General features: G+C 31.9%; 1 protein-coding gene across 1 annotated transcript in view; it reads left to right on the top strand.

Moving 5' to 3' along the window:
• The window catches only part of LOC105346222 (uncharacterized), a 47,288-nt gene that overhangs the window by 15,553 nt on the left and 4,847 nt on the right, over positions 1 to 26,888 (top strand). Inside the window, exons 4-5 of the mRNA XM_066066639.1 lie at positions 4,345 to 4,389; positions 17,594 to 19,249. Coding sequence (XP_065922711.1) covers positions 4,345 to 4,389; positions 17,594 to 19,249 — 1,701 coding nt within the window. The remainder of the gene's footprint in view (positions 1 to 4,344; positions 4,390 to 17,593; positions 19,250 to 26,888) is intronic.

Here is a 26,888-nt window from a genome sequence, read left to right as displayed (position 1 = left end):
CGTTTGCGTATATATAATTAGAGTCTATTGTTTGTCCAACTTAAGAAAAACCCCTGGAACTAACACAGAATATACAAGATATACACAACAGTTGTGTCGTGTGCCCAGATGCATGTTTGTGTATATCTAATTAAAGTCTATTGTTTGTCCAACTTAAGAAAACCCCTGGAACTAACACAGAATATACAAGATGTACACAACAGGTGTGTCGTGTGCCCAGGTGCACGTCAGGGTTTCTAAAGGCGTTGAATCTTAGTATGTACGAGTATACGATAAGTCTAATGAATAAAAGTTAATTTACATTTGTAATTTATTTTCAAAGTATTATTTCCTAGCTCTGGGTTTCAAAGATGTTACGTCTACAAATTAACGATATATGTATGTAAGAGTAAAATCTTGAGGCTAATTAATTAATGTACCGGTGATCATAAGTAGGGGTTGATTATTTAAATATATGTATAAGGGTAAATATGTCAAATATACCCGGCCTGGCACATGATACAATTGTATGTACAAGTCATTTGCAATTGCCACATGCAGTAAATACGTCACCGGTAATTGGTAATTTTGTCTGTTATAGAATTGATAGTTTATAAATCATGTACATACAATTACATGTAAATATTAAAACATATTGGAACGGCGCCGCGATCATGAAAACCGGGAAATTGCGGGAAATTGAACAAATACCCTAATAGTATCAATGCATTTAATAAAAGAAATGATGTCATTTTCTTTCTTACATTTTTATAGCTGTAAATAAGATGAACGTATATCTACTCGGTTTAAATTTATTAACTACATGTAAGAAAGCCTACTATAGTGAACCTAACGGTTTCCATTTACATATAATATATTTTTGTTCACTGAAGACCAAGTTCCGTATTTCATTCTGAATACATGCACGCATGTAATTTATAAATTAGATATAATTGATTGTTACAAACTGAATGGTTTGTCAAAATCTTTTCAAGTAAACACATTCAACACAGTGATTCAATATCCACTGATATATAGGATATAAAAACGCTCATATATATGTAAGTTGCCGTGGCGCAGAGGATGTGTGGTGATGCTAGTAAACTAAGGGTGCCGGGTTCAATTCTCGCCGTGGCCGGTTTTTTTTATGTTTTTTTTCATTTTTCTTTTTAGAACAAAAACCGTTTTAATACCTTTTCTTTCATAAAGTTAATACATTTTGTTGGAAATTAAGCACAATATTGAATTAAATTTTTTTTAATGGCTTAAAGGTGGCTTAAAGGTAGCTTAAATGTGGCTTAAAGAAGTTTGGACATTAAGGACCTATAAGTTGTCCTTAAAGGTGGCTTAAAGGTGGTATAAAGATAGTCTTTAAGCTGCCTTTAAGCCATCTTTACGCTTTCTTTAAGGCACCTTTAAGCAATACATATAGCTTAAAGGTAGCTTAAAGGTGGCTTAAAGATCGTCTTTAAGCTACATTTAAACACCTTTAAGCTATCTTTAAGGAGGACTTAAAGATGGTCATTCATCCTGTGAAGTTTCAGGCAGACACAAGTCAGTTGAATAAATGTATACAGTACAATATTTTCCTCAAATGTATGTAAGATGGCCGCACATGCCCCAGAAACGTTCCTTTCTTTTATCCATACAGTTTTGGTTAATGAAGCAGATGGATCAACTTTTCCAATTTGCACAATTTGACAAAGATAACTGTTCTGAAAAGAAACAACATCAAATCATTATTTCAATCAAATTCAGGGTGTTGAATTATTTAATGAATGGAGAGTAAAATTGTGTTCTCACATGTTCAATGTAGTCATTGTTGCGTTTGAATTGCACGCAAATGACGTCGATTCTGATATGGATCAAATAATTATTGTAGTGTAAGGCCATACCTGAAATTTAAAAAAAAAGTGAAATTTTTCCAGTGATTCACGTAGTGCGCCACTTTATCCTCATTCTACCATAAAATGGTATAAGCTGTATGAAATCACTACGCATCTATACTACCATATTAAAATAGTAGACTCAACTTTTGAGCTTTAATACCGAGAAATCGGCAGAGAACTGTCTTTTGTTTTTTATACATATATTTTAAACATCATTGGTACTTGAAGATTTTCAATTTGTTTTTTTTTTCTCAATCAAGCTTTACTCATTAATAATCAACAAAAAAAATCCTTCAAAAAATCCGGAAATCCTCAGGATTTTTTGAATTTTACAATCTTGCGCATGCGCATAACATTTACGCTAAATCACGGGAGGCTCTTTACTCTATGTTTCCACAATATCACATTTGCATGGATAAACTCAGAAAGAAAAAAAAACGTGTAAATTTTCATTGAAAATTTGACATATAATCTAATTATTTAAGAACTTACGGGAGACAACTCTAACTTTTAATATGAAAAATCACGAGAGTTCCGAAGGTTAACATGGTGTGTAAATTTGAAGCAAGTAAACACGTTGGTGAAAAAGTGTTAAATACTTCATTGCTATCAATTAAATTTTTAGATGAAAAGTATTTACAGCCTAAAAATGGTTTGTTACGAATAATTTGACTGTTATTTCTAATGCGGCTTCATTAATCTTTTCCAAAATAGTTTCGGAGCGATTCTGCAATTTGTTGCTACATTACGGGTACATGAGAGGCATTTAACTGTAGTGATGTCCTTTCCCGAGACACAGTTAGATTACTCTAACTAAGCAGAGTGTAGTGAAATTAATAGCATTATTGTAGGCTTTAAGCTTGGTTATGTAATTGTAAACAATACGGTGCGTCGATGTAGTAAATGTCCGATATCATATGCAATATGTCTAGCCGTGCACGCATGGGTCAAGGTCAAGTTCAATATATAATTTTCTATTCATATACCGTTTAAGTTGAATTTGTTACAAGTACTTGTTCTTACTTGAATATATAAAGCCTTTCCACTGTGCATTTTTTTCGTACTGATCTTGGTTAGTCTATGTTAGCAGTATCAAGCGACATGGTATTCAATAAGACTGTAAACACTGTTTTTTGCGAAAAAGAAAACATGTATAATGATATAATATAAGTGAAACAAATTATTTGAACTGAATATGAAGAATATTCAATGAGAACATTTAATGGTTTAAACAGTTTTAAATGTTGTTTTTAAATAGTTGAATTTTTTTTAAGTGATTTGTTGTCAATATATATCTGCATCTGAAACACTATGTGCATGTTAAAATTGTCTAATTTAATTATGTTCACATACTTAAAAGAAGGTATAAAAACTCCAAAACCTACAATTGTCTACAAAATCTACATAAAAGAACCTAGATATAGTGATTTTATATTTAATGAACTTTGAAAAATAGGCAAAAATTATGTCTCCCCCCCCCAAAAAAAAAACAAGAACAAAAAAACCTCTTTTGGTAACTCTTACAATTTTAAATAAGTTCGTTCCCCTTTATGGACATAAAATAAGTAATGTTTCAAAATGTTACAAACACATTTTTTATCAAATTTTGTAGCTTACCATTTTACGAGAATAAGTTCTTAATTGCTCAATATGACGCGTATATGTGTTTGTTTGAAGTGTATCAAATGTCCCCTCCCTGTATAATATGCGTGCCGCGGTTATGCAGTGTTCTTTTATGGTTTGTTATCTCAATTTATTCAACAATAATTTAAATTTAAAAAGATGTATATCCTACAAGAGGATTGTAGTTAATTGTAATATCATAAAATAAATAGAAAGTCAAGTCCAAATCCAAGTAGGGTTGTTTCTGATAATAAATCTGTTCTTTATTTACTGTTTGACGCTATTTCACTTTTTAAAAGTGCATGCGCAAAACAGTCTTCAATGGGATAAAACAATGACTATAGAGCGATAGGGAACATACGATGGAAATCTTTGCTTTAGTAATAAAAAGCTTACTAACAATGTTTTATTGATATATAATTTTACACTGTTTGTCCTATTTCTCTGCAACATTTTGAGTCTGCTCCAGACACAACAATCTGACGTCAATATTCAAAGGGCAACTACTTTTTTTTTAAAGATTGTCAAAGGACAACTAGTCTAAATATTTTAAAAGCTTACAGAATCCTCTTCCTGTATTAAATAATATGAAGTCATCTAGAAATGCGTCGGCAAACTGTGGGCCAATGACGACCATATTGCCGAATATTAATTCTCACCGAACAAACATATAGATTTATGAGAAAATCGATTGTTATGTTTAAACTAATGAAAGTGTGACATTTCAGTTCGAGGGAAAACAAAAAAAAAACATATTTAATTTTATGCTATTGCCGAATTACGATGCATTGAGAGATGTAAAGAAATACTGTTCTGTTAAAAACAATTAACTATATCTTGTTTTTTTTTATAGGGAAAACTAATTTGAAAAAACGCGCTTCAGACAACATACCGGATGGTGAGCATTTTTTTTTTATTAATTGTATAAACTGCTCTTTTTCCTTTTTTTCAAACAACAGGCTATGAATTCGGGAGTTAAAATCTTCGTATAATCTTGTTTCTCAATTGTTTATAGTTTATTTAGTATGCACGTAAGATGTTATCGAAACACAATTATTTCAATAGCAATACTGTAAATGTAATTTGGAACCTTTAATAACACTGATACGTGTCATACGATATTTTCATTCAACAAAACAATGTGCAGATATACTGTATGATAACACATATGTTGTCTTGCAACTGATATGGTGTTTAGATAATTATCTTCTCATTAATGTTTAGGTTTTAGAGCACCTAAATTGAAGATAAAAGTGAGCTTTTCTGATCACTTATCCGTCGTCAGTCCGTCTGTACATATTTCACATTTTTTACTTTCTCTCTGGAAGTACTGAACCAAATTTAACCTAACTTGGTACAATGCATTCTTATAGAAAGAGATATCAAAGTTATAGAAATAAAGACCACACATCTGTTCAAAATGGAAATCATTGCGAAACTGTGAAATTTTGGTGGGTGTCTAAGAAAAGAATCACTACACAAGAAATGCCAATCAAAACGTGTATACATGTATATAGTGACAATTTTATTTTATTTTAATCGTGAACTACGGACTATAACTGAGACCTAAAGAGGAGTTCAAAATTTAACCTAGAAATGTATAAGATAGTGTAGGCTCTAAATTGTGAAATCCATGACCCTCAGATTATTAATGGGACCCCAAGAGGGATTTAAAGTTCACATAGACATGTAATATAATAGGAAAATGTTTAAAAATCTTCTTATCAAGAGTTATAAGTGCTAAACTTTGTGAGATTACTAATAATTTTAAGATAGTATAGATTCTAAATTGCTTAATCGCTTTTTATTCAAAGAAGTCTCCAAACACAAAACAGGAATTTCGGTAATAATTTTATCATACTTAAATTATCTTAAAAAAAAGTTTATTGACTATTTTTTTTTTTTAATATCGATACCAACATCAATTAGTGGCATATATCGGAATCAAAGTAATCAAGATCAACGATCACCAAGTTTAAACATCTTTAAAAGTGTAAATCTTAGTAATTACGCAGTTTTTATCAACAAAAACACAGAAAAGACAAACGAACAAAAGATAGTAAAAATATTGAAAGAAAAGTAGCAACCATTGATAGACTATACCAACTATTTATAGACTTCCCATGTTTAGTACAGTTTAAAAAACAGACGGAAATGCAACATCTAATGTCCTCAACATACACAAGTATTTTACTTGGTGGTTCAATCAAGAGTCTTTTTATGAAGTACAAAACAAAGACCAATATCAATTATTTTATGAATAATTTTCTATTTATTAGTGAATCAGGGGAAAATTGTTTTGACTGCAAATGTGGTATTTTAGAGCTTTAATTTCAGTTTTATTTGATGAGTGATATAATTTTGAATAAAAGCATACCTGAGATGTTCCGTTCAAGTATTTTATGTTATTCCTTCATTTTTTTTAATCTATGGATAACATCCTAAGAATAAAAAATAGTCACATAGTACTATTGGACAGCAATATTTAAAAAAAAACATATATAAAAAAGAACTAAAATGCAAAATTTGAGAAAGAAATTGAACCGTTTCGGATTGAAAAAAAAGTGATCCTGATTAGAATTATCTTAATTGAAATTTTACAAAAAACCCTTAAAATTCAAAGAAAGATATAGTTAAAATGTTCTAAAATATTGTTTGTATAAAATACAATGCTACCCTTGGTTATTTTACTTTGTAGGCATCCTCATACCTTCATTAGAGAGTCACAGTGACCTTCTTTATACTTCATTGAAGATTGTGTTATCTTTGTAAGGCTTTGATGCCTAGGATATTAAGATTGGTCAGTTTAAGCATCCGATATATTACATGTATGATTTGATGTCCCAAAAAGGAGGCTACATTTTATGTATTGTTAAGTGTATTTAAAATCTATGACACATATGAGAGTTTTACAATATTATTGGAGAGTTCAATTCATCACAAACCCTTTCAAAATACATGTATAACGATACAAGAACTATTGTTTATGTTAGCGATATGTGGCCCATGGGCCCATGGTTATTTACTAACATTACTTAGCTATGTTTAAGAAGGAATCTACATTTTAACGCGTGTGATTTTGAGAAAATTGCATAAGCCCCGCCCTCTCCTCATGAGATGTTCATAACCTGTTGTATTTCGATGATAAAAACGTCTGGGAACTAATATGAAGTATCATTGTTGTTGATTGCATTATAAAGAAAGCGTTCTTAAATTAACACATCAAACACTACTGACTCTAAAAAGTACTGAAAGTGCCATTTTTTACTGATAGTTTCTGATATTTACTGATATTGTACTGTTAGTGCTGAGAATTGCTGATATTTACTGATAATTTTACTGCTGTTACTGATAATTGCTGTTGGTTCTGATATTTACTGATATTTACTGATGCTTTTGCTGTGAGCTCTGATAATAACTGATATTTACTGAGATTTACTGTTGGTACTGAGAATTGCTGATAATTACTGAGAATCACAGGCAGGGGATTTTTAACAGATTAATTTTAATTACTGTAACATGCAAATTATATTTATTTAAACTTATCGGTAAACAATTACCGGGCATTTTTTAAAAAGAAATATGTAAGATCTAACTAAAGTTTTATCAACAGTAACTTCTTTTTTACAACCACAAAAATTAGATTTGATTATTCTTCTTATAATCTGCTTATTTATTTCAATGCATATTTTTTCTGTTTGTTCTTGTTCTAAGTTTTATTTTAGCTGATTAACACAATTCAGCACATAAATAAATGTAAAAATTGCAGAATTGCTATATATCCCATCCCCGTGCGCCAATCCACTCGATACTACAGTGTTACATTGTATAATTATATAGAACAATCCATAGTAAAAAAAAAATATAAAGATTTTAACCACTTTATGTAATTGATAAACATCTTTTTAATGATTCTAAATTTTGAGCGATCGACTCTTTAATTGAACCGTGTTAAATATTCATAATTATAAACTGAAGATATTTTTATTCCGGCCATAATAACTAATTTTGTTTTCAAAATAAAATCAAACACTTTTGTTTCACATTGTATTTCCCGGCCATTTATATTTGTTTATTCTGAGGCTGCAAGACATATACACAGGTGGTCAATGTTCACACCTTGCCACGGTCACTCTGTCGTGTATATATTCTGAGCGCTGTCTGTTAGTTCTGAGGGTTTTCTTGATCCCAGACATACAAAAGAATCTTTTCAGCGACTGCCAGACATATACACAGGTGGTCAATTTTCACACCTTGCCGTGGTCACCCTGTCGTGTGTATAGTCTGAGTGCTCTCTGTTAGTTCTGAGGTTTTTCTTAATCCCAGACATACAAAATATTTTTTTCTGCTTGCTTTTAGGCGTGGAGATTAAATATCTAAGCGTTCATAGATTACGGTAAATCAGTTAAATTGTGTCTTATTTTCAAAATTATATAGCTGCTGGTCATATAACCGCATACAAGTGCATGAATAAAGTATTAATGAGAGAGAGAGAGAGGGAGAGAGGGAGAGAGAGAGAGGTTTTCAATCAAATCGCTGTTGCAATCGGTGGTTATGATACTGTAATGGGACATAATCATGCTTATGCCTTTCTGCATTGACGCCTCAAAATACGTTATAATAGATTATCTGAGAGAGAGAGAGAGAGAGGGAGAGAGAGGGAGAGGGAGAGAGAGAGAAAAAATTAAAGCATGATAAGCCGTAATAATTTTTCACTATATTAAGCTGGTGTAGTCTTAGAAAAGTTTACACTCGAAATCTGTGTTTGAAATGGCGGTTGTGATGCTGAAATAGAACTTTATCGTGCTAATGCCGTTATGCCATTTTGACTCGGAAACTCAAATTTTAGGACTAGATAATATATGCGAGAGAGAGAGAGAGAGAGAGAGAGCAGGGTGGGCAGATTTACAATAATAGAACTAGATCATGACAACATTACTTAGCCGTGCAACAGAAGATATATTACATATGTATTAAAAGAGAAAGAGTCAAAGGCCGGACAATAAAGATTATTCTTCGCCGATTGTTACCTATTTTGATTTCAGCAAATGGTAGGAGAAAAAGAGAGAGAGAGAGAGAGAGAGAGAGAGAGAGAGAGAGAGAGAGAGAGAGATTATTTATCCAACTTTTTTTAATCAATTGAATGCGGAACAAATAAGATGATGAATATGAAAATTATTCTAATGCGTTATTTATATTGTTGTCAGTAAAAATAATACTTTTCTCTTTGAATAAATATTCTCAAGATCACGGATTCCTGTATACGGATATTACGTAATGTCATACACAAGGTGCCAGACTGACAATTTACAAGGTTGAATTGCGACATTCAAACCTCTTGATCTGCTGAAAGTATGTATACTATACACATGTCATGTTGTAAATTTTGAATTTACTGGGTGGGTGTAAATACAAAATTTACAACATGACAACAGTTGTCATGTTGTAAATTTTGTATTTACACCCACCCAGTAAATTCAAAATTTACAACATGACACACAGATACTGCCTCGCTAATATTTCTGTGAAGTAAAACATCAAAGACATTATAAAGTCCTGACCGGGTATCTCTCTATTTTGAAAAGAAAAATAATCATGTTAAGAATTATGGGGTTTTTCATTGTTGAAAAAAAAAATGTCCACCGCATTTAGAAATTAAAACTTTTGTGGAGTCTGCCTTAAGTTTAAGTACCAATTTTTATCCGGCTTTCTAATATTGTCTAAAATGTGATCTGTGAGTTTCCGAAGTTCAAAAGAAGCTAAATATCAAATAAATAAAACTTAACAATATATAATTTAATAAATTGTTTTAAATCTGAAATATGTGTTATTTAATAATTAAAAGACAATGTTTTGGGCCTTAAAATATTCTCAGTAATTATTAGCAATTCTCAGTACCAACAGTAAATCTCAGTAAATATCAGTAATTATCAGAGCTCACAGCAGAAGCATCAGTAAATATCAGTAAATATCAGAACCAACAGCAATTATCAGTAACGGCAGTAAAATTATCAGTAAATATCAGCAATTCTCAGCACTAACAGTACAATATCAGTAAATATCAGAAATTATCAGTAAAAATGGCACTTTCAGTACTTTTTAAAGCCAGTAGTGAAAGTTTCCACCAATATCTCGCAAAATTAAAAAAAAAAGCATAAGTCATCTTGTGAAAAGTCGAGGTTGCTTACGTCACTTCGGCGCTTGCAGCTGTGATCAGAATAAATGCTGCGAACTACTGTGACATATCTTATTAACAACGTGGGCGGAAAGCTGTAGAAGAAACATGTTAACGAGGTATGATATACATGTATATCTTTACTTTCTCTAGATATTATTTAATTACATTTGACATTGTGCAACCAAACAGAACTAACGAAATTCCACGGCCTCGATTTTGTTTACTTGTTTACATTTGTTTTCTCTGTATTATTACGTTTAAACGTGTGTTTGGTGACTCGGTCAAAAAAAGTAATGTTCGGCGTTTCGTTTATCTTAAACACAGAAATAATTGTGAATTATTGTAGCTTTTGTCTAGCTATCAGTATCGAAACAATATTAGCTCGCATTTCTTCATGTTCAATGACAAACCTAAAGAGTTGATATTCCTAACATTTTGCTATTCCTACTAATGTTACTTTGAGGATTTCGATTGAATATAGTAGACAAGATTGTATTGTTGATGAAAATGTATTGTGTTATTAACCTTCTGAACATGAAAATCATATGTATAAAGAGACAAAAATGTTCACTGGTTTCCCACACATTTTTAACAGTAAACACTCTGATTTAGGCCTATTGTATTACATGTATATATGTTACATAAGGTACAGAATCAAAGTATTGTTAGCACAATAATTTGCAAAACATAACACAGAATGATACAAGGACTATTGTTCATGTGAGCAATATATTGCCCATGGGCCTCTTGATTTAAAATATCCATTTTTATAGCTTTAATTTGAGGACTATAGATTTATATTTTTAGTTCTTGTAAAAGGAAAATCCTTCAAAACAAGATTGAAAAAATGTTAAGATCGGTTGCGGCTTGACTAGCTAGTTGTCAGCAGTTATATACAGAACCTGAAAGGTGCTTCAATACCAGTTGCACGGTTCGGTTCGGTAGGCCTTTTGAACGGTATTGTTCGCTTTGTGAAAGGTGCGGTTCGTTTTGTGAACGGGACGATTCGTTTTGTGAACTGAACGGTAGGTTATTGCACAGTTCGGTTTGCTTCTTGCGCGGTACGCTTTGCTAAATATAGCTGCTGATTATTTTCGATATAATTTTGTTTTATTCTCTTTATTCTGTGACATCCATTAAGCATTCAGACAAACAATGAAGGCAAATTTAAGTTTCATAATAAATATGAAACGTAGAGTTCTAAAGATATAGCTATTTGTAGTCTACTCTATCAGTCTATGAGAAAAAAACTTAAATAGACTTACATACAGTGCTGCTATCTTGAAAGTTGACAAAACAATCATATCCTATCGTATATCCTGTATCCTGCACTATATCCTAAAAAAAAATCTACCCTATCTTATATCCTATCCAATACCATCCAAATTTAGAAATAAAAGGTTAATAACACAACATTTAAGAAAATTATTTGTTATTAGCAATTTATGGACTGTTGTAATAATCAAAACGTCTAATTAATACATAAAACCGAAAATCTTTGGAAAGAGATAACTTATTTACCTGCGCATAGGTTATATTAAATCGTAGCGGAGAATAGTCAATTACGTTAACAAACAGGAAGACGATTAAAGTTTTGCGTTTATTAGAGTTTATGTATAATGATAATTTAGAAGGAGATAAAGAACTTTAAATTATTGCTTAATCAAACATTTTAACCGAATTCTTGTCCTTATAATATGATACAAAGAGAGGAAAATCGGTAATCGGGTGATTTTGTCGCTGATACATGTGAAGCGCAGTTCTCCGCCGAGCGTGCGGACTGCTCATTGCTGAGTTTCAAAACATGAAGTCTTCGTATGGAAAAGTCTACACATCACATAAGAAACAATCCACATAATTCACATAAAAAATAATCTACATAAGAACATCTTGTATACACAAATCCTAAGCTATTTGTTATTTACTGTAACCTACTTTCTTTAATGCGCTGCCTTAGTACTTCTAATTCTCTTTCCCACTACTGCTAATTTCACCTACAGTAAACAGTACCTCCTCAGTGTGGGGAGTGAAAATCTACCTCCTCAGCGTGGGGAGGCAATACATAATATAAAGTAATTATAACTGTTACGGTTCATGCAATAAACTAATTATCACCTTAATTAAAAGGTAGTCAATGATCTCGCAGAGAGATAGATAAGACTAACGGTAAATGGGAAATTGATAAGAGATACCAGTTTATAATCTGAATATTAATTAGTACCAAGAACAATTTGCAAATGTAAACACGATTCGGGAAAACATTGTTTTATGAATAAATTAGAATTTTGCATCTGTTGCTTTAGCACTTAAAAGTATTGAAATAGTATGAATCCTTTCGCATATATCGTTAGCTTACATTACTTAATTTGATATGTTCAGTTCATTATCGGGTTTTACACGTCCTTGTAATCGGACATCGAATGTGAAATGTAATATGTACACAAAACAGCGTTCGTTTCTTGTTAAGATAATTGTCTACTTATATGTCAAATCGTTCGTAGACTGAATACTTCTGTTTTTAGGGCTTTTCGACTTTCGGTAGAAAAGACCTATTGTTTTCGTTCTGTTTTATTATTATTATTCTTCTCGACAAAGTTTAGTCAGCGATTTTTTAGAAAACTGAGCAGAAAAATAAAAATTTAATGTTAGATTCTTAAAGCAATTGTTTAGTTCTCACGTATGTCCTTTTTTGGACTTCCGGTCTGTATACTTCCGGTTTACATATGCAAAAAAACAAAATATTAAAAGAACCTTTGTATATATATTTTTTTTTATTATAAACTAAGATACTATGGATTAATATTCTTCATAGTTTGATATACAAAATTGTAAGCGACAACTTTTTTCTATCTCTTGCTGTTTTTGAGATATTAGACTTCAAACTATGCAAAAAGGGGGGATGAAAAAACTAAAAATTAAAATAACAACCAAATTTTTAAAATGAGGATTGGAAATGTTAAAACTGTCTTAATTATCATACATTTAAAGTTTCGTTTGAAACCATTGAGAACTTCCGGTTTTATAAGTTGATAAAAAATCGTCTATGGGTGTTTTAATGTTTAACTGAATTCACGCAGGCCACTTTTTCTCAAACAGTTTTCAAGTAAATATTTTCATATTTAATATTTATATTGAGGGACCTAATTTGCAGACCGGAAAATGTTTTGGGATAAAAATTTTGAAAGATAAGAGATCTAGAGGAGTCAAAGCTAAACACAACCCTTTAGCTGAATCTGTTTTATTTTTCATCCGATTTTTAAAATCTTTTCGGTTTTAAGTTTTGAGTAAAGAGTACAATTTTAAAATTATGGTCGATAGGGCAATTTTTTGACTTCTTTTAGGAGTTTTAAGGGCGTGAATATTGCAACTTTTTAAAAGATGAAAAAGAGATTTAGAAAGAGTTATCTCGCTTTGCTCAATGAACGTAGAACATTAATACTCTAGGCATACCACGTTTTCTACTTGAGAAAGGAATACTTACTTTTTTATGATTTTTTGGAAATATTCTTTTAGAAATTAAAAAGTATATTTACTTCTGAAGTTATCTTTTTATGACATTGCATTATTTGTAAGGTTATATTTCTAATAGGCAACTGATATACCAAGGCGGTGAAGAATTTTAAATAGAAAATAGATACGATTCTACCTGACAAATACAATTAAAAAAGGGAAAGGGGATGTCGAAAAGTCCTTACTTTTTGTTGAAGGCAAAAAAGGTTCTAGTTATAATTGAAGTCTTTAAATAAAGCAATAAAACTTTTTATATATAATTTTTTCGCTGCATTGTGCAGCCTATACTCCATACTTACGCTGTTTCCGAATTGGCAAAAACGTCGTGCGCAACATTTTTTTTAACCGCTTTGTAAATACAAAGCATGATTAATAATTTTTAAATGTTTAACTGTGTTTAACAAATAACATTGATGTTGTTTATGTATTTCTGAATTAGTTTTCGTTTCGCTAAACCACTGTGAAATTTATACTCGAATCTGATTGGCTACAGGATGCAGGATAGGATAGGATAGAGTTTGACTTCATTTATTAGTTCTATCGTGTATTCTGTATCTTATCCTATCCTACATGTATCTTTGTCAACTCTCAGGATAGCAGTACTGTATCTGTATCGACTAACATGAAATATATTCCGGTTAACAATGCTGACAATACTAGTAGAAGTCTCCTCTGAATTATAAACCTGTTCTTCTTATAGTAATTCGGGAAATATAGCCCAAAATTCGGCTCACATGGCTTCTTGTTTTGGTTAACTTGGGATAAACTTAATCTCCTGCTCGTCTTAATTTTCACTCTGGACATTCGTCTAACTCCAAATCTCTAAAAAGCGTTTGTTTCTTACTTTTACATGACCTAAATCCAACAAAGTATCAAGTTGTTGATGTTTACTTTCGCGAACCGGAAATGTCTGTTGTGAAGTCTATTTAAGTGTTGTAGATTTAACGATATCTTAGAATTAGTTAATAGAGATATTTTAAAATCAACAGGAACTGTCCTTCAATCATGATTATAAAGTGTAAGAAGTTTCATAAACATGTATGCGAAAGTTTTTTGGGATTTTGCTTAAAAGGCTAAAATGGACACACACACACACACACACGTACAACAGCGATGCTGTATACCCTTTTGCGACAATTTACGCGAGAGGATGATAGTGAGCAGTTTTGAATTCGTGTCACCTTTAATGCATTCACACGACTATATTTGTAGGTACATGTACCGTGTTAATCCGTGCCAGATTGATTTCATTATACATGTTTAGTTAAGATCCAGGCCGTGGAAGAGTGGCTTTATAGGTAGATGGTAATATATCTTACTTAAGACCCTAACTTTTTTTGTTTGCTCTGTATACATGTATTTGTTGTGTAATCGATAATGTTATTATTTTTCTGCAAAAAGAGCGTTGATTGCGTATTAAAGGCTGCGTAATCCACATGATAGTACAACATGCTTACAATTTAATTTCTTTTTATAACTTTTAACTTGGCACAAAAATATAGGTCAGGTTCCGTGATAAAAAAAAAATAACAAACTGTTGAAGCCTTTAAGCAAATATCAAGCACCTGGCGATATATATTTTTCTCATATATCTAGCTATATATAGCTAAATATATTCCCTTTACCACAAAATAGACAATGTATAGATCACTGCAATCTTTGGAGTTATTTAAAACTGTCACATAAGGTTGAATTTTCGCTTTAAACTCATCTGTTTAATTAGGTCTTTCCACATGTCAGGTGAAGGACCTCTTGTTTTCTTTATGTTTTTTTTTATTTTTCTTTTCTATTTACCTTGGGGTAATTTTGTTTTTTGTTTTTAGGGTTATCCAAACAATTTAAACTTTATGTAATTGCTCATTAAAAGTTATGTTACCAATTGACCCTGTGTCAAAAAAGTTCCTGAACTTACAGAGTTAATGCCCCTTGAGAAGGAAATGCTTGTTATCGCTACTAGAGATAGAGAATTGGAACTTTTTTACAATGTCTTTAGTACACTTAGAGTGTTCTTCAATCTATTCATACCGAAAGAATCTCAGTCCCCCTTCTAGAAGTATTTAAATTTCCATAAAATCGCCTCCAACTTTTTTATTACTTAAAATAGAGACTTTGGACCACTTGGGATGGAAGCGTCTACCTTTGCCGAACAAAATGACATTAAGGTCAAAGGTCAAGGTCATTTTGAAATATGTTAATTAATGAGTTTTTAGATCTCTTTTGTTTAGGGTGCTAGAAAAGAACTTTCTCATGGACTTAGTAAGACACCTTAAGTCATTTAAAGAAATAGTCCATTGGCTCACACTTTTGAATAATTACAGAGTTATTGCCCCTATTTTACTAAATACTTGTTATCGCTTATTCTATGAAACTATAAATTAAGACTTGGAACTTTAACCTATGTATTGAGTACACCTAGAGGGTTCTTCAATCAATTAATACCGAAAGGATCTGAGCCCCCCTTATAGCAGTTATTGCCCCTGCAAGTATTGAAAATTCGATAAAATCACTTCCAACTTTTTTACTATCTATGATAGAGAGGTCAGACCACTAGGAATAGAAGCGTATACCTTGGCCGACAAAATGACATAAAGGTCAAAGGTCAATATAATTTGGAAGTCTGTTAATTAATGAATGTTCATATCATTTGAAATACAAATTTAGAGTAAAGATTTTAATAGCTTGCTGGATTGCGCAATAAGGTATTCAATTGGGTCAGCCAGGTATCACATAAAGTCCTGTCCTGTGGTTACTCAAGTGGAACTTGTTTTTAGAGTCAACCCTTCCATTTTGTACAGAGACAGCTATCCTCTAGGAAAATTTCTTCTATTTTTAGGTTTACTGTTTATATGATTGTGTAAAGAATATTTACTTGGCTCAGTTTTGTTCATAGTAAGTGGAATAAGATTTAGAATGGCTTTGTGGTTTTCCCATTTTATAGTACAGCATGTATCATAGGTACAATAACTTGTTGTATAACGTATTGAGCAATCTAACAACTCATTAAAAATATTAAGGTGGAAAGACCTCTAATTGTTCGAGAACAATTAGCCTACTAGTTATGTATGGATCTTCTAATTTTCTGATTAGTCCTTCAACATCTAAGTCTACAACCGAACAAACAAAAAACGACGCGTTACACCAGTTTTTAATAAAAATCGAAAGGTAATGTTGTTTACCAGTAAGAGTCCATGTCTATGATTCCTTATTTTCCTGGTCGCATTTAATAAAATTGAATAAGCCTGCAGTCCACCACTCCGCCCCCTGTATATTTGTGCATTGACATCATCCAGTAAAATGATTCCAATATAAATGGATTTGTTTAAATATGTTCAGGGTCGGTCCACAAGTTTCTTTTACATGATAAAATGTGATCAGGTATTTTCAAAGCAGATTATTACTGACATTCGTTATTTACCATTTAATAAATGCAATATTATACATTATGTTTTTAATAGTTTTGATTAAGTAGTTTGCAACTCGCAATCGACGAAAAGTGTCCTCCATGAATTCTTATGATTCCACAGTAATTAAGGATCAAGATCATAGCAAACATGGTCTTATTCTATGCTATCTCTCTTTTTTTTTCCGTTTTTTTTTGGAAAACAAACTTCAGTTGCAAAACTTTAAATCGCTGAAATATGTCAATCGTTTATCACTTTACTAGATCATTAGTGTATTACATGACCATTATTATATTCATCATCATGCTACAACAGAGGATCTCGTCGTTGTTTTGCAAAGATATTCTCTTATTGTTTAAAATTTATCTCTGTTCATATCTAGGCATATTTAATTTTATCAATATTTATCATTTCAGGTATTGGATTGTGCAAGAATTTGTGCAAGAATAGTCAATTGGAAAGAATGATCATGACGAAAAAAAATGGAAATGACATGTTAACAAATTATACAAACATTTGTCATAGAAGTGAAACTATAGCAACTATTCAATTGATTATTATAATAAAACATTGATAAATATTGATGCCCTCTTGTTTTATTTCATTATTACATTAATGAATACATTGCTTGCAACCAACAGACCGAAAGGTAGACCCCTAATGACCAGAAAGAGCAGACCCCTGGTTCGGTTTGGGTCTTGCTATTTGTCTATTATGTCTAGTAAACTGAACGGAACTGTAAAAATACATTTTTTAATGTTAGCGTGGGTCAAAGAAGTCAAAAGATTGAACAAAAATGTAGTTTGAAAACTTGAAAACCATTATAAAAGAAATATCATGATTTGTTATGTATGGATTACATGAAAGTGCATTGTAGAGATATTTAGATATTTTTGTTTAGAACTTAGTTTACAGTATATTAAATTACTGATTTTCTTGCTGTATTTGGAGAAAAGTATTTACATACATGGTATTGATATCAGGTTTAAATCTTTTTGTTTTGGTATTTACAGATGAGAAATCGGAGATAATGATCTCCAAACAAATGAACACAATACGTTATCAGTATTTGGTACGTCAATGTTCGCGATGCCCTGGAGACGCTGCATTTTCGTGTGCCACGTGCGACTGTCGTCTCTGTTTACCATGCAAAGAAAACCACCAGACTGATTTCTCAACATTAGACCATGATGTTATGATATACAATGAAAAAGATAGAAGCATTTCAGAACAAAAAAATTGTACTGATCATCCTCACAGTTTATGTAAATGGTTCTGTGAATTTTGCGAAGTCACATTTTGTGATTTTTGCAATGAACATAGAACACACCATTCAACAAAAATTAAAGAAAAAGTTCAACAAAAAGGAAAGATAATTCGCTCGATCAGAAGCGATTCTTTGTTTTATAGTTACATTATATTGGAAGACATCAAAAGCGATTATAAAATCTATGAAACAAAATTATTCAACTGCAAATCGGATATGCAAGCTAATTTATTGAAACTGTATGATCGCATTGATACTGCTTTTCGTAGGTTTGATTTTAAACATAGATGTTTAAATCAAATAACAAAATTACAGAAATGTATAAAGAACATATATGAATTTGAACACAGATTAGAACAGTTAACAAATGAAGGCGTAAAATGTATCAGATTCATAAAGACATACCGAACATGGACAATGTTTTACCTAAGACTGAAATGTCATGCACATTTATCATTGACTGACCCTCTGAGCTTTAAGGACATAAAAGAGCAATTTTGTGAAATTACAATCACCGAAAACGAGAAACGTTCAGCTTCTGAACTAAAATTGATGTATTCCCCCAAATTACAGACCTCTCTAACATTAAAACATGTGAGTGGTTGCTGTCACATTTCTATTGAGACGTCAGAGAGGGTTTGGGTAAGTGGAAAAGACAATCTCATTTTTACAAACTCGAAAGGTGCCATATCATATTGTCTGAAAAAATTTAATGAGTTTTGTGGAATGCATTCAATTAACAAAGATAAGAAATTGATTTACATAGATGATGAATATAACATTATCACACTTGCAAACCCTATGGAAAAGGAAATGACATATTCATCGATAAAAAGTTTTGAATGGAAGCCCAAATGTTTAAGCTATTGTCCGTCTACTGATGATATTCTTGTTGGAATGTATAATAAAAGTAAAGAAGAAGGTCAGGTCCTTCGGTTTAGCCAAAGTGGAGAACAAACACAAACAATACAGCACGACAGCGAAGGGAATCAACTGTATGTTAAACCTAGCTATATTGTAGAGAACAATAATTTTGATGTTGTTGTATCCATAACGGTTTGGACGACAGTGAACAACTCATCGGAAGAGTCAAGCGCCATTGTAGCAACAAACTTCGATGGAAAACATCGTTTCACCTACAAAGGACAAGACTCAAAAATAGTATCCCGTGGTCTATGTGTTGACGCATTGTCGAATATCATTTTGTGTGATAACAAAACAAGCACAGTACAAATGTTAAACTGCAACGGGGTGTTTATGAAACATCTTTTGATAAGGCCACCAGGAATACTGAAACCACACGGCTTGGGCTATGATTTCAAAACTCACTGTCTCTGGGTTGGATCACACAGTGATAAGATATGTGTGTACAGGTACTTAAAAAGACGAGACATTCTGACCGGTAAGTCTTATGCATTTTTCTTAATGAAATTTATATTTATAAATACATGTATATCAGTTTTCCATTATTCTTACATGTACAAATAATATCTTTAAATATGAACAATCTTCTGTAGTTGCATGCACTCTTACAAAACGGAAATAAAACAGAGTTTGAGCCTAAGCTCAAAAAATCAATGGAAAGCAATCACTGCTGACAAGACTTACTAATCGATCAAATTGATGTAATGTATTCAGATGCATTGGGGTTTTTTTTTTCAAAGAAAAAAAATTAATACATTGAAAATAGTCAAATTTTATATGGTAAGAACAATTTATATACATTTTGTGTAGTCGCACATATGTGCATTCCTTCGCCATAGTTAAAAAAAGGCTGTTTGACAAAGCGCCATTTCTCTAGCGGTAGCGTTTTGAATCAAGGGCAGACTATCCAATCTGAAGATAGAACCATCACAGGCGCAGACTAGACTTTATTGTTACTTGTCTGTTAAAAATTGCTTGGATACAAGTTTTCAGAAATCTACATGTATTTCAATTACTGATAAATAATGCATGCAGAGTTTGGAGGCGTTAATTTTATTTTTTACATATTACACAAGAAATTATATATGAGGTTTTCTTTCTATAGCTCAGAATTCTTGTCAAAAAAGCCAAAGATTTAATCTTAGGAAAAAAAAAATGTGCGTCAATATTCAAGTCCAGCTTAAAAAATTATTACCATGCGATATTACAAATTGTCGATTTTAAAATAAATAAATGTGGCAAAAGCACAGATCACAAGATCAAAGGAAATAACAGCCTGATCAATTGAACGAGGGCTTGCCCATCAACAATTATAAATAAATTAGTAACTTTACTGGTTAAGGAAGTGTATTTTCATGTGTTCATGACCGGCAGATAACGAAATAACATACTGACATAAAATTCATGCACTTTTAAAAAATTAGATTCAACATGTTAAATTTAGATATTCATCCTCTATTTACAAAAGTTGTCTTAAACAGGCACACAGAATCATTGGAGGAGCGTGCTGCCCCCTTTTTATTGCAGCAATCATATTTCATAAATTAATGAAACAAAACTACGTAACCCCCCTCACAGATCAGTATTTATAATAAGTTTGCCTCCCCCCCCCCATGTTTTCAATAATGATTTTACGTTTCTGTTCAAGAATATATCATTATTGTGTGATCGTATCATTCAATAACAATAAAAATAAGTAAATAATAAAACATATTGAATAAGTCTTACGACTTGGTGCATTCTTCTCTACGTTCAAAATGTTAATGATATATTAATCACAATAAAAGTAAATATCGAAAAAAAAATCATTCTGAACATTTTGAGAAAGATTTTATTTTTCTAATTAACGGTCAGAGATGAGGTAAATTGCTTTCAAAAGTATTCGATTGTATTACAATTACTTTGCGTTATAAAGGTAATCGATGACAAGTCAATTACATGGAATTTTAGGAGTAATAAATTACATTAAATTACTTTTCCTTCTTGTAATCATGATTACTTAGGATTACTTTTGATTACATTACAAGTATTTGGTAAGGAATGGTCTCTGGGGTTTTTTAAATCTAATTTAGACGTTAAATGTTTTGGAAAGAAAACAAGCATTTGAAGTATTCATTTTGACATCAAATGAATAATTTTAAGTTTAATTTTTGTTTGTACAATAAATTATTATCATTAACCATTTATTGAGTAGAGTTAATATCTCTGTGTTCTCAAAAAAATGCGCGTTAATTCATCCATCAAATAAGACACAGTTTAAATTATGTAGATTAAACAGAAACTAGTTTACACATAATTTACTGTATTTATAGGTGTTGAACTTAGACTACAAATTGATACATAACTTTGCTACAAATGTTATAGGGGATTTTTCTGAGGTGCCAGAAGGAATAAAAGATCTTCGAAATAAAACTAAATATCAAAAAAGCAAATGTCAAAAGGTGTTATAAATTCACAATTAAAATAGCTCTTAAAATTGACAAAGAAAAATAACGTAAAATTAAAATATATTTACTTTCGAAACGAAAACAAACATTAAAATATAGTCAAAATGTAAAGTTTATTGATTTAAAATATCAAATATCAAAGGTGACAATTTCCGTTTAGCGTTTAGTTTTATTTCGTCGATAAAAACATAAAGATCATCCCGAAAGATAAAATATAATTGGTTACTTAACTAGATACGATCTCGTTACGAGTAACGAGTAGGTCTTCCGTACAATTTTTAAACGATACGATTAAAATATCTATGAAATTTCACAATTCTCCCCTCAACCACTCCCTTTCAGACAATGCATACGATTGTCAATATCCCTTGAAATGTTTAACAAAAAGTTTTGCTTTTTTACATACAGCACATTAAATAATTAAGATTTTAGTCCCCGAAAATCTATAATTACGTAATCAATTGGTTTGGCAATGAGTTTTACAAACTGATGTTGCTACGACCAACAACTTTGTTTCTATAATGCATTAGAAAATCTTGATCTTTTTAAGGTATTTGTAATAGACTTAACGAGTGTCTTGGCCCCTAATTTAAGGGGCCAGTCCCTTTTTCTTGAGTTCATTCGAAAGATCTCACGGATACTAACATTTTTTATTCTTACACTTATCTAGAATTGTTGTTCATTTTTAGATACAAATGATTGAATATTTTAGGGGCCAACCCTCTAGATCTATAATGGGGACATCCATTGGTGCTTTGATTACTGATGTCGATTAGAATCATAAATGCAAACATTTTCTCTTCTACAATGCTTAACAAAATATGTTTCCTTTTCGAAATATATTGCGTCAAAGTTTAAGTACTTTGGCCCCTAAAAACGTTGGAAACGGAAGACCTTAATAAGAAAACAGTACGGAAGACCTTAATAATTATAAGAAGAAATCGTACGAAAACTATAAGATTTTCCGTTGGAAACAGAATACCTTAAATATATACACTGAGCATATAGATTGTTGTTGTTTATTTCAACATTTTTTTGTTACAATTTAATAAAGAGCTAGAGCCACGAAGCATCAAAAATTGCCCTATCATTAAAAATTACCATATTTTGGTAAAATATAGGGTAGAATCTTAGCTTTTCATATCTGTTTTTTTTTTTCGATATCGATCATACTTTTTTTATAAACGGAGTTTACAATATGGCATTGTTTTGATGAAAAATGTAGAACAGACGTCATTTTTGTTAAGTAACGTCATGAAATGATAAAACTACGTATGACTTGAATCTAATAAAAAAAAAAACAAACAATAAAATTATCATGTAGACATTATAATTAATTTATGAAAATAAATTTATTGATGAAAATAGCACGAAAAGCTTATTTACAATATAGTTTAAAACATATTACAGGGACCAGTGCTGAAGCTCAATATAACGGCGGTACATTTAAATATGTCGGTGTCTTAAAAGTTCTTTTTTCTGCAATTTGAAACTGCATGAAGTAATGCTGATGATGCGCAATGTTTAACTGAGTATTAATCATTGAATTCTACCAATGTAATCACAAATTATTAAAAATAAATATATACATATGACAGAGATACGGTAATTGAATTTAATAGAGATATATGTAATCTCGAATTTTGATGCATTACTGTTACAGTCTGTGTGCATTATTCTACATGATTATTTTACTTGTTTCAAGGCTTCGATATTTTCAATCAATCCTGGCGCTTTACAGCAGGTAGATGCCAGGTTTCAGTTCTTTGATTTTTTTTATTTTCCCAGTTTCCCGTTGGCTCACCGTGCGTTCATGTGCGCTCACCGTGCGTTCACTTGCGCTCTCCGCTCCGCTCCGTTCCCGCTCATCGTTCACAAATCGCCCACCGTGCGCTCACAAAGATTTCCCCTAGCGCTCACTGCGTTTGTTCAGTGTTCACTTATTGTTTAGTCAGATAATATTTAGGCTTTAAACAATACAAAAATGTAGTTTATTGTTATTATTTCCCGATTACCAACAAAACACAATGTAACAATACCGCCCGGGGCACTCCGAATAATAATCATCTTGCGTTCATATAAAGTACATATATCGTTCACTTTGCGCTTGCGTTTGCGCTCTGCGTTCGCTCTCAGTTCACCGTTCATAAGCGCTATCCAAATTCGGCTCAGCGTGCACTCGCCGTTCGTTTAGAGTGCACTCACTGTGCGCTCACCGTTCACGAACTGTTCAATTGAAAAATAAAACCTTTTAGCGACTGTGTATATGTAATGGATGTTCTAGTATGCCGAAAGCAGTTCTGTATGAAATAATATAAAACAGTTTCAAGGCCCGTTATAGGGCCGAGAACATTGATATTTTTCATACAGAAGTGTTTGAGGCATATATAGCCATTGAATATCATTGTTGATTCCAGAGACAGCCCGATTTTAAAGAATAACAGTGCTGTAACCACTGATAATGGTCTGATATTAAGAAGCTCTCTAATATATCGGACTGTCACAAGTAAATTTTTGACTGCTGGAACAAGGGAATGACATTACAGCAGTGTTTTAATGTTCATTAATTAAATGAAAAAAGAATATCGATTTCTTTAAAAATATTCTTATGGAGTTAATTATTCCTTATGAATGTCATAACGTCTATTCATTTATATTTCATTTTTTCTAGTGATATTCATGTCCTTTGAGAATTGTTACAAGTGATAAGCTATCCGTAAATGTCTTGAGAATTAAGATCATATTTCAGAGAGAGAGAGAGAGAGAGAGAGAGAGAGAGAGAGAGAGAGAGAGAGAGAGAGAGATAATGTGGGTTTACTATTTTGAAGCGAAGATAGGTTAAAATGAATATTTTTATTTAAAACATCAAGCAGTAGCACATAATTAATGTCGTAAAATTGTCTTGAAAAGTCGAATTCATAGCAAGCATGTAAAATTTGTGTTATCATATAATATACATTTGTAGTGAACTCGGCCGTAAATCGATTTTTTTCAGAGGGTAGGGAAGGGGGGGGGTTGAATCGAAACAAATATTGTTTTAATTCTCTCTGTACTCATCGTTGTTTTCTTTAAAGAAAGGGCCCGGCTATCTGATTTTTTTTCTATATGCCATACAAGAAAAACTTTAATTAGATTTAATACGCATAAAATAATCAAAGATGATTTCAGTCGAGAATTTTATAGGCAAAAGTAAGTCACCGATGTACATGTACACACATTTAGGGTGATTTTTTATTTTGTTGGACAAATTATTAACAAAGACATCGCAATTAGGATTAGACTTCTATATAGAGCACATTCTGATAATGTATTCTAAGCTGTGTATACCAAAAACCGTCTTCATCGAAACGGACACAATCGATCTTTTAAGATAGGAGTGTAACTGCATGTAACGGTTCACCGGAAATACATTGACCATGCGACGAATCAACACTGATCAACAGGTGGCTGATAAAGAAAAGATGTACGCATTGGCAAAATGTTTTTATGCAAGGGACGATGGCTTAATATTCAATTACAGCTGTACTTAGGAATTAAATAATCAAATTGTTTGACGGAATAAGTTAAGTTTATCATATATGTACATGTTTTCATGTGACGTCGACTGTCTTTCTCCCGCGGTATTCAGGAACAAGTACTTGTGTGAAAAAAATCGCTTGCATCTTTCCTTTCGTTTAATGCATTTCACCGTTTGACAAAAAACTCACAACTAGCTACTTATACATGCTATCGCTTATTCTACATAAAGGTATAGGAATATATATTTATTTACGTACGTACAATGTTAACTTTGCCAATTAATTTTTTTTCTGTTTGTTAGCAATGTTCATGTATCTCATATTCTACTGCAATTGAATAATACCGTGGTACATAAAAACAATGCTTTTTAAAAATGCATACTTTACTGGTAAATTCTATTGGCAAAATACTGAAAGAACTCAAGATTCCCTGTACAGATTCAACTGACGTCGCAAACGTCAAACTATGACGTCATTGATGATGCACGATGTAAGCATGAATACACAGTATAAAATTACTAGATTAAACATGTTAAAGTTCAGTTTATATGCATTTCTTCCTCAAATATTTAATAAAATGATGATTTTGTCAATAATCACAAATAATTCTTTATCATTATTAATTAAATTCTGCTATTTCAATAAAAAGGAAGCAAATAATTACCCTAAAATAGAGTGGTCAGTTTTATTTTCTGTTACTAAAATTTTCAAAATTTGTAAAATACACATTGGCCACACTTGAGTACCTCTACGAATTTTTGCAGTCAGAAGCATTTATGCAATATCTCTCAGTTTTAAAAGTTTCAAAGAGGTACTCAAGTGTGGCCACATTCAAATTTGGGAAATACTGCAGTAAAATCTACAATTTTCAGCTATTTTTAACGATCATAGTATGTTTGATGATGCGCATGTGCTGAACGGTGGGGCCGAAGTGAAAAAATTTCATATGCATAGAAGCAGAATAGTGTGCCCTACATTATAAGTAATTACAATTTGTATTGTTTCAAACTTGAGTTTTGTGAAAATTTTAAGGCACATTTTGATGGTTCGTGGCTCTAGCTCTTGATCGTAAACAGTAAGTAAAATTCACCAAATTACTGCTAACGTACATAAGTACGTTAGCTAAAAGAAACAGCCAAATCGTCAACTGTGAGACTTTGAGTCTGACATAATCATGATTATTTCGTGCAGTCCGTGATTTTTCTTAGGTAGTTGTCGGTCTCAACCAATCGATAAACAAAGCGTGTCATTTTCAGTCATGTCACTTTCTTGTCAGTTTAAGCCGCTGTAGATTTCGACCAATTGACAAACGGGGCGTTTAGATTTCAGTCTGGCTGTTTCTATAGAGCAATGAATTATCTATTAGTTTCCGTAAGAAATAGAGAGAATAATACTTGGTAGATGTAAATATATTTTTGTGGTGCACTCTATTAAGATTAATGGTTTTATTAAAAATCTTAATTGTTGACCCATCCCTGTTAATGGTACAGTGGGGTACAGTGCTGGTCAGTTCCGTGCACAGCGCCATACAATGGGGGGCAGTGCTTCAGTAAGATTTTACTGTGGTAGTCAGTTAAAGGTACAATTGGGTACAGTTAATGTACAGAATATGTTAGTCATTTTTGGGGGCTATTATTGGATTTTGAATTCAATAATCCTACTTTGCTTAGCCTAGCCTCTCTCTCTCTCTCTCTTTCTCTATCTCTCTCTCTCAAAATTTCATTGACGATTGTTATTCTTCAGCTGTAGTGCACTTTGTACATCCAAACGTTCGTCATCTCTTCCCCTCGTCATCGGAGGAAAGCAGAAAAGTTTTATTTTTTAACTTTTCTGGTTTTTTGTTTTTTTTGCCATGCTACAATACAAAAGATTTAATGAATGCAGAATATGTATTTTTGTTCTAAAATTGATCCACGTCTGAGTGGTAGACTTTTGTCCAGGCGACCCGGGTTCAACCCCCGACTATTTCGATTCAAAATGTTATTGTTTGAATTTTATTAAAAATTACAGTAACAGCGCCTTTCACCTAGTATTAGGTTATGACAGTTGAGATCCTTCGATAGGTTTACTGGAATTTGAGAAGATGTTGAGAAGTGAAAGAAATTGCCCCGATAGTATTTTAAAGGTGTATTTAAACGGAAGACCACTCGTT

The sequence above is a fragment of the Magallana gigas genome, chromosome 1, assembly GCF_963853765.1.
Source record: "Magallana gigas chromosome 1, xbMagGiga1.1, whole genome shotgun sequence".
NCBI lineage: Eukaryota > Metazoa > Mollusca > Bivalvia > Ostreida > Ostreidae > Magallana > Magallana gigas.
The sequence above is the reverse complement of the archived record's forward strand: the minus strand, read 5'-3'. Positions and strand labels throughout refer to the sequence as shown.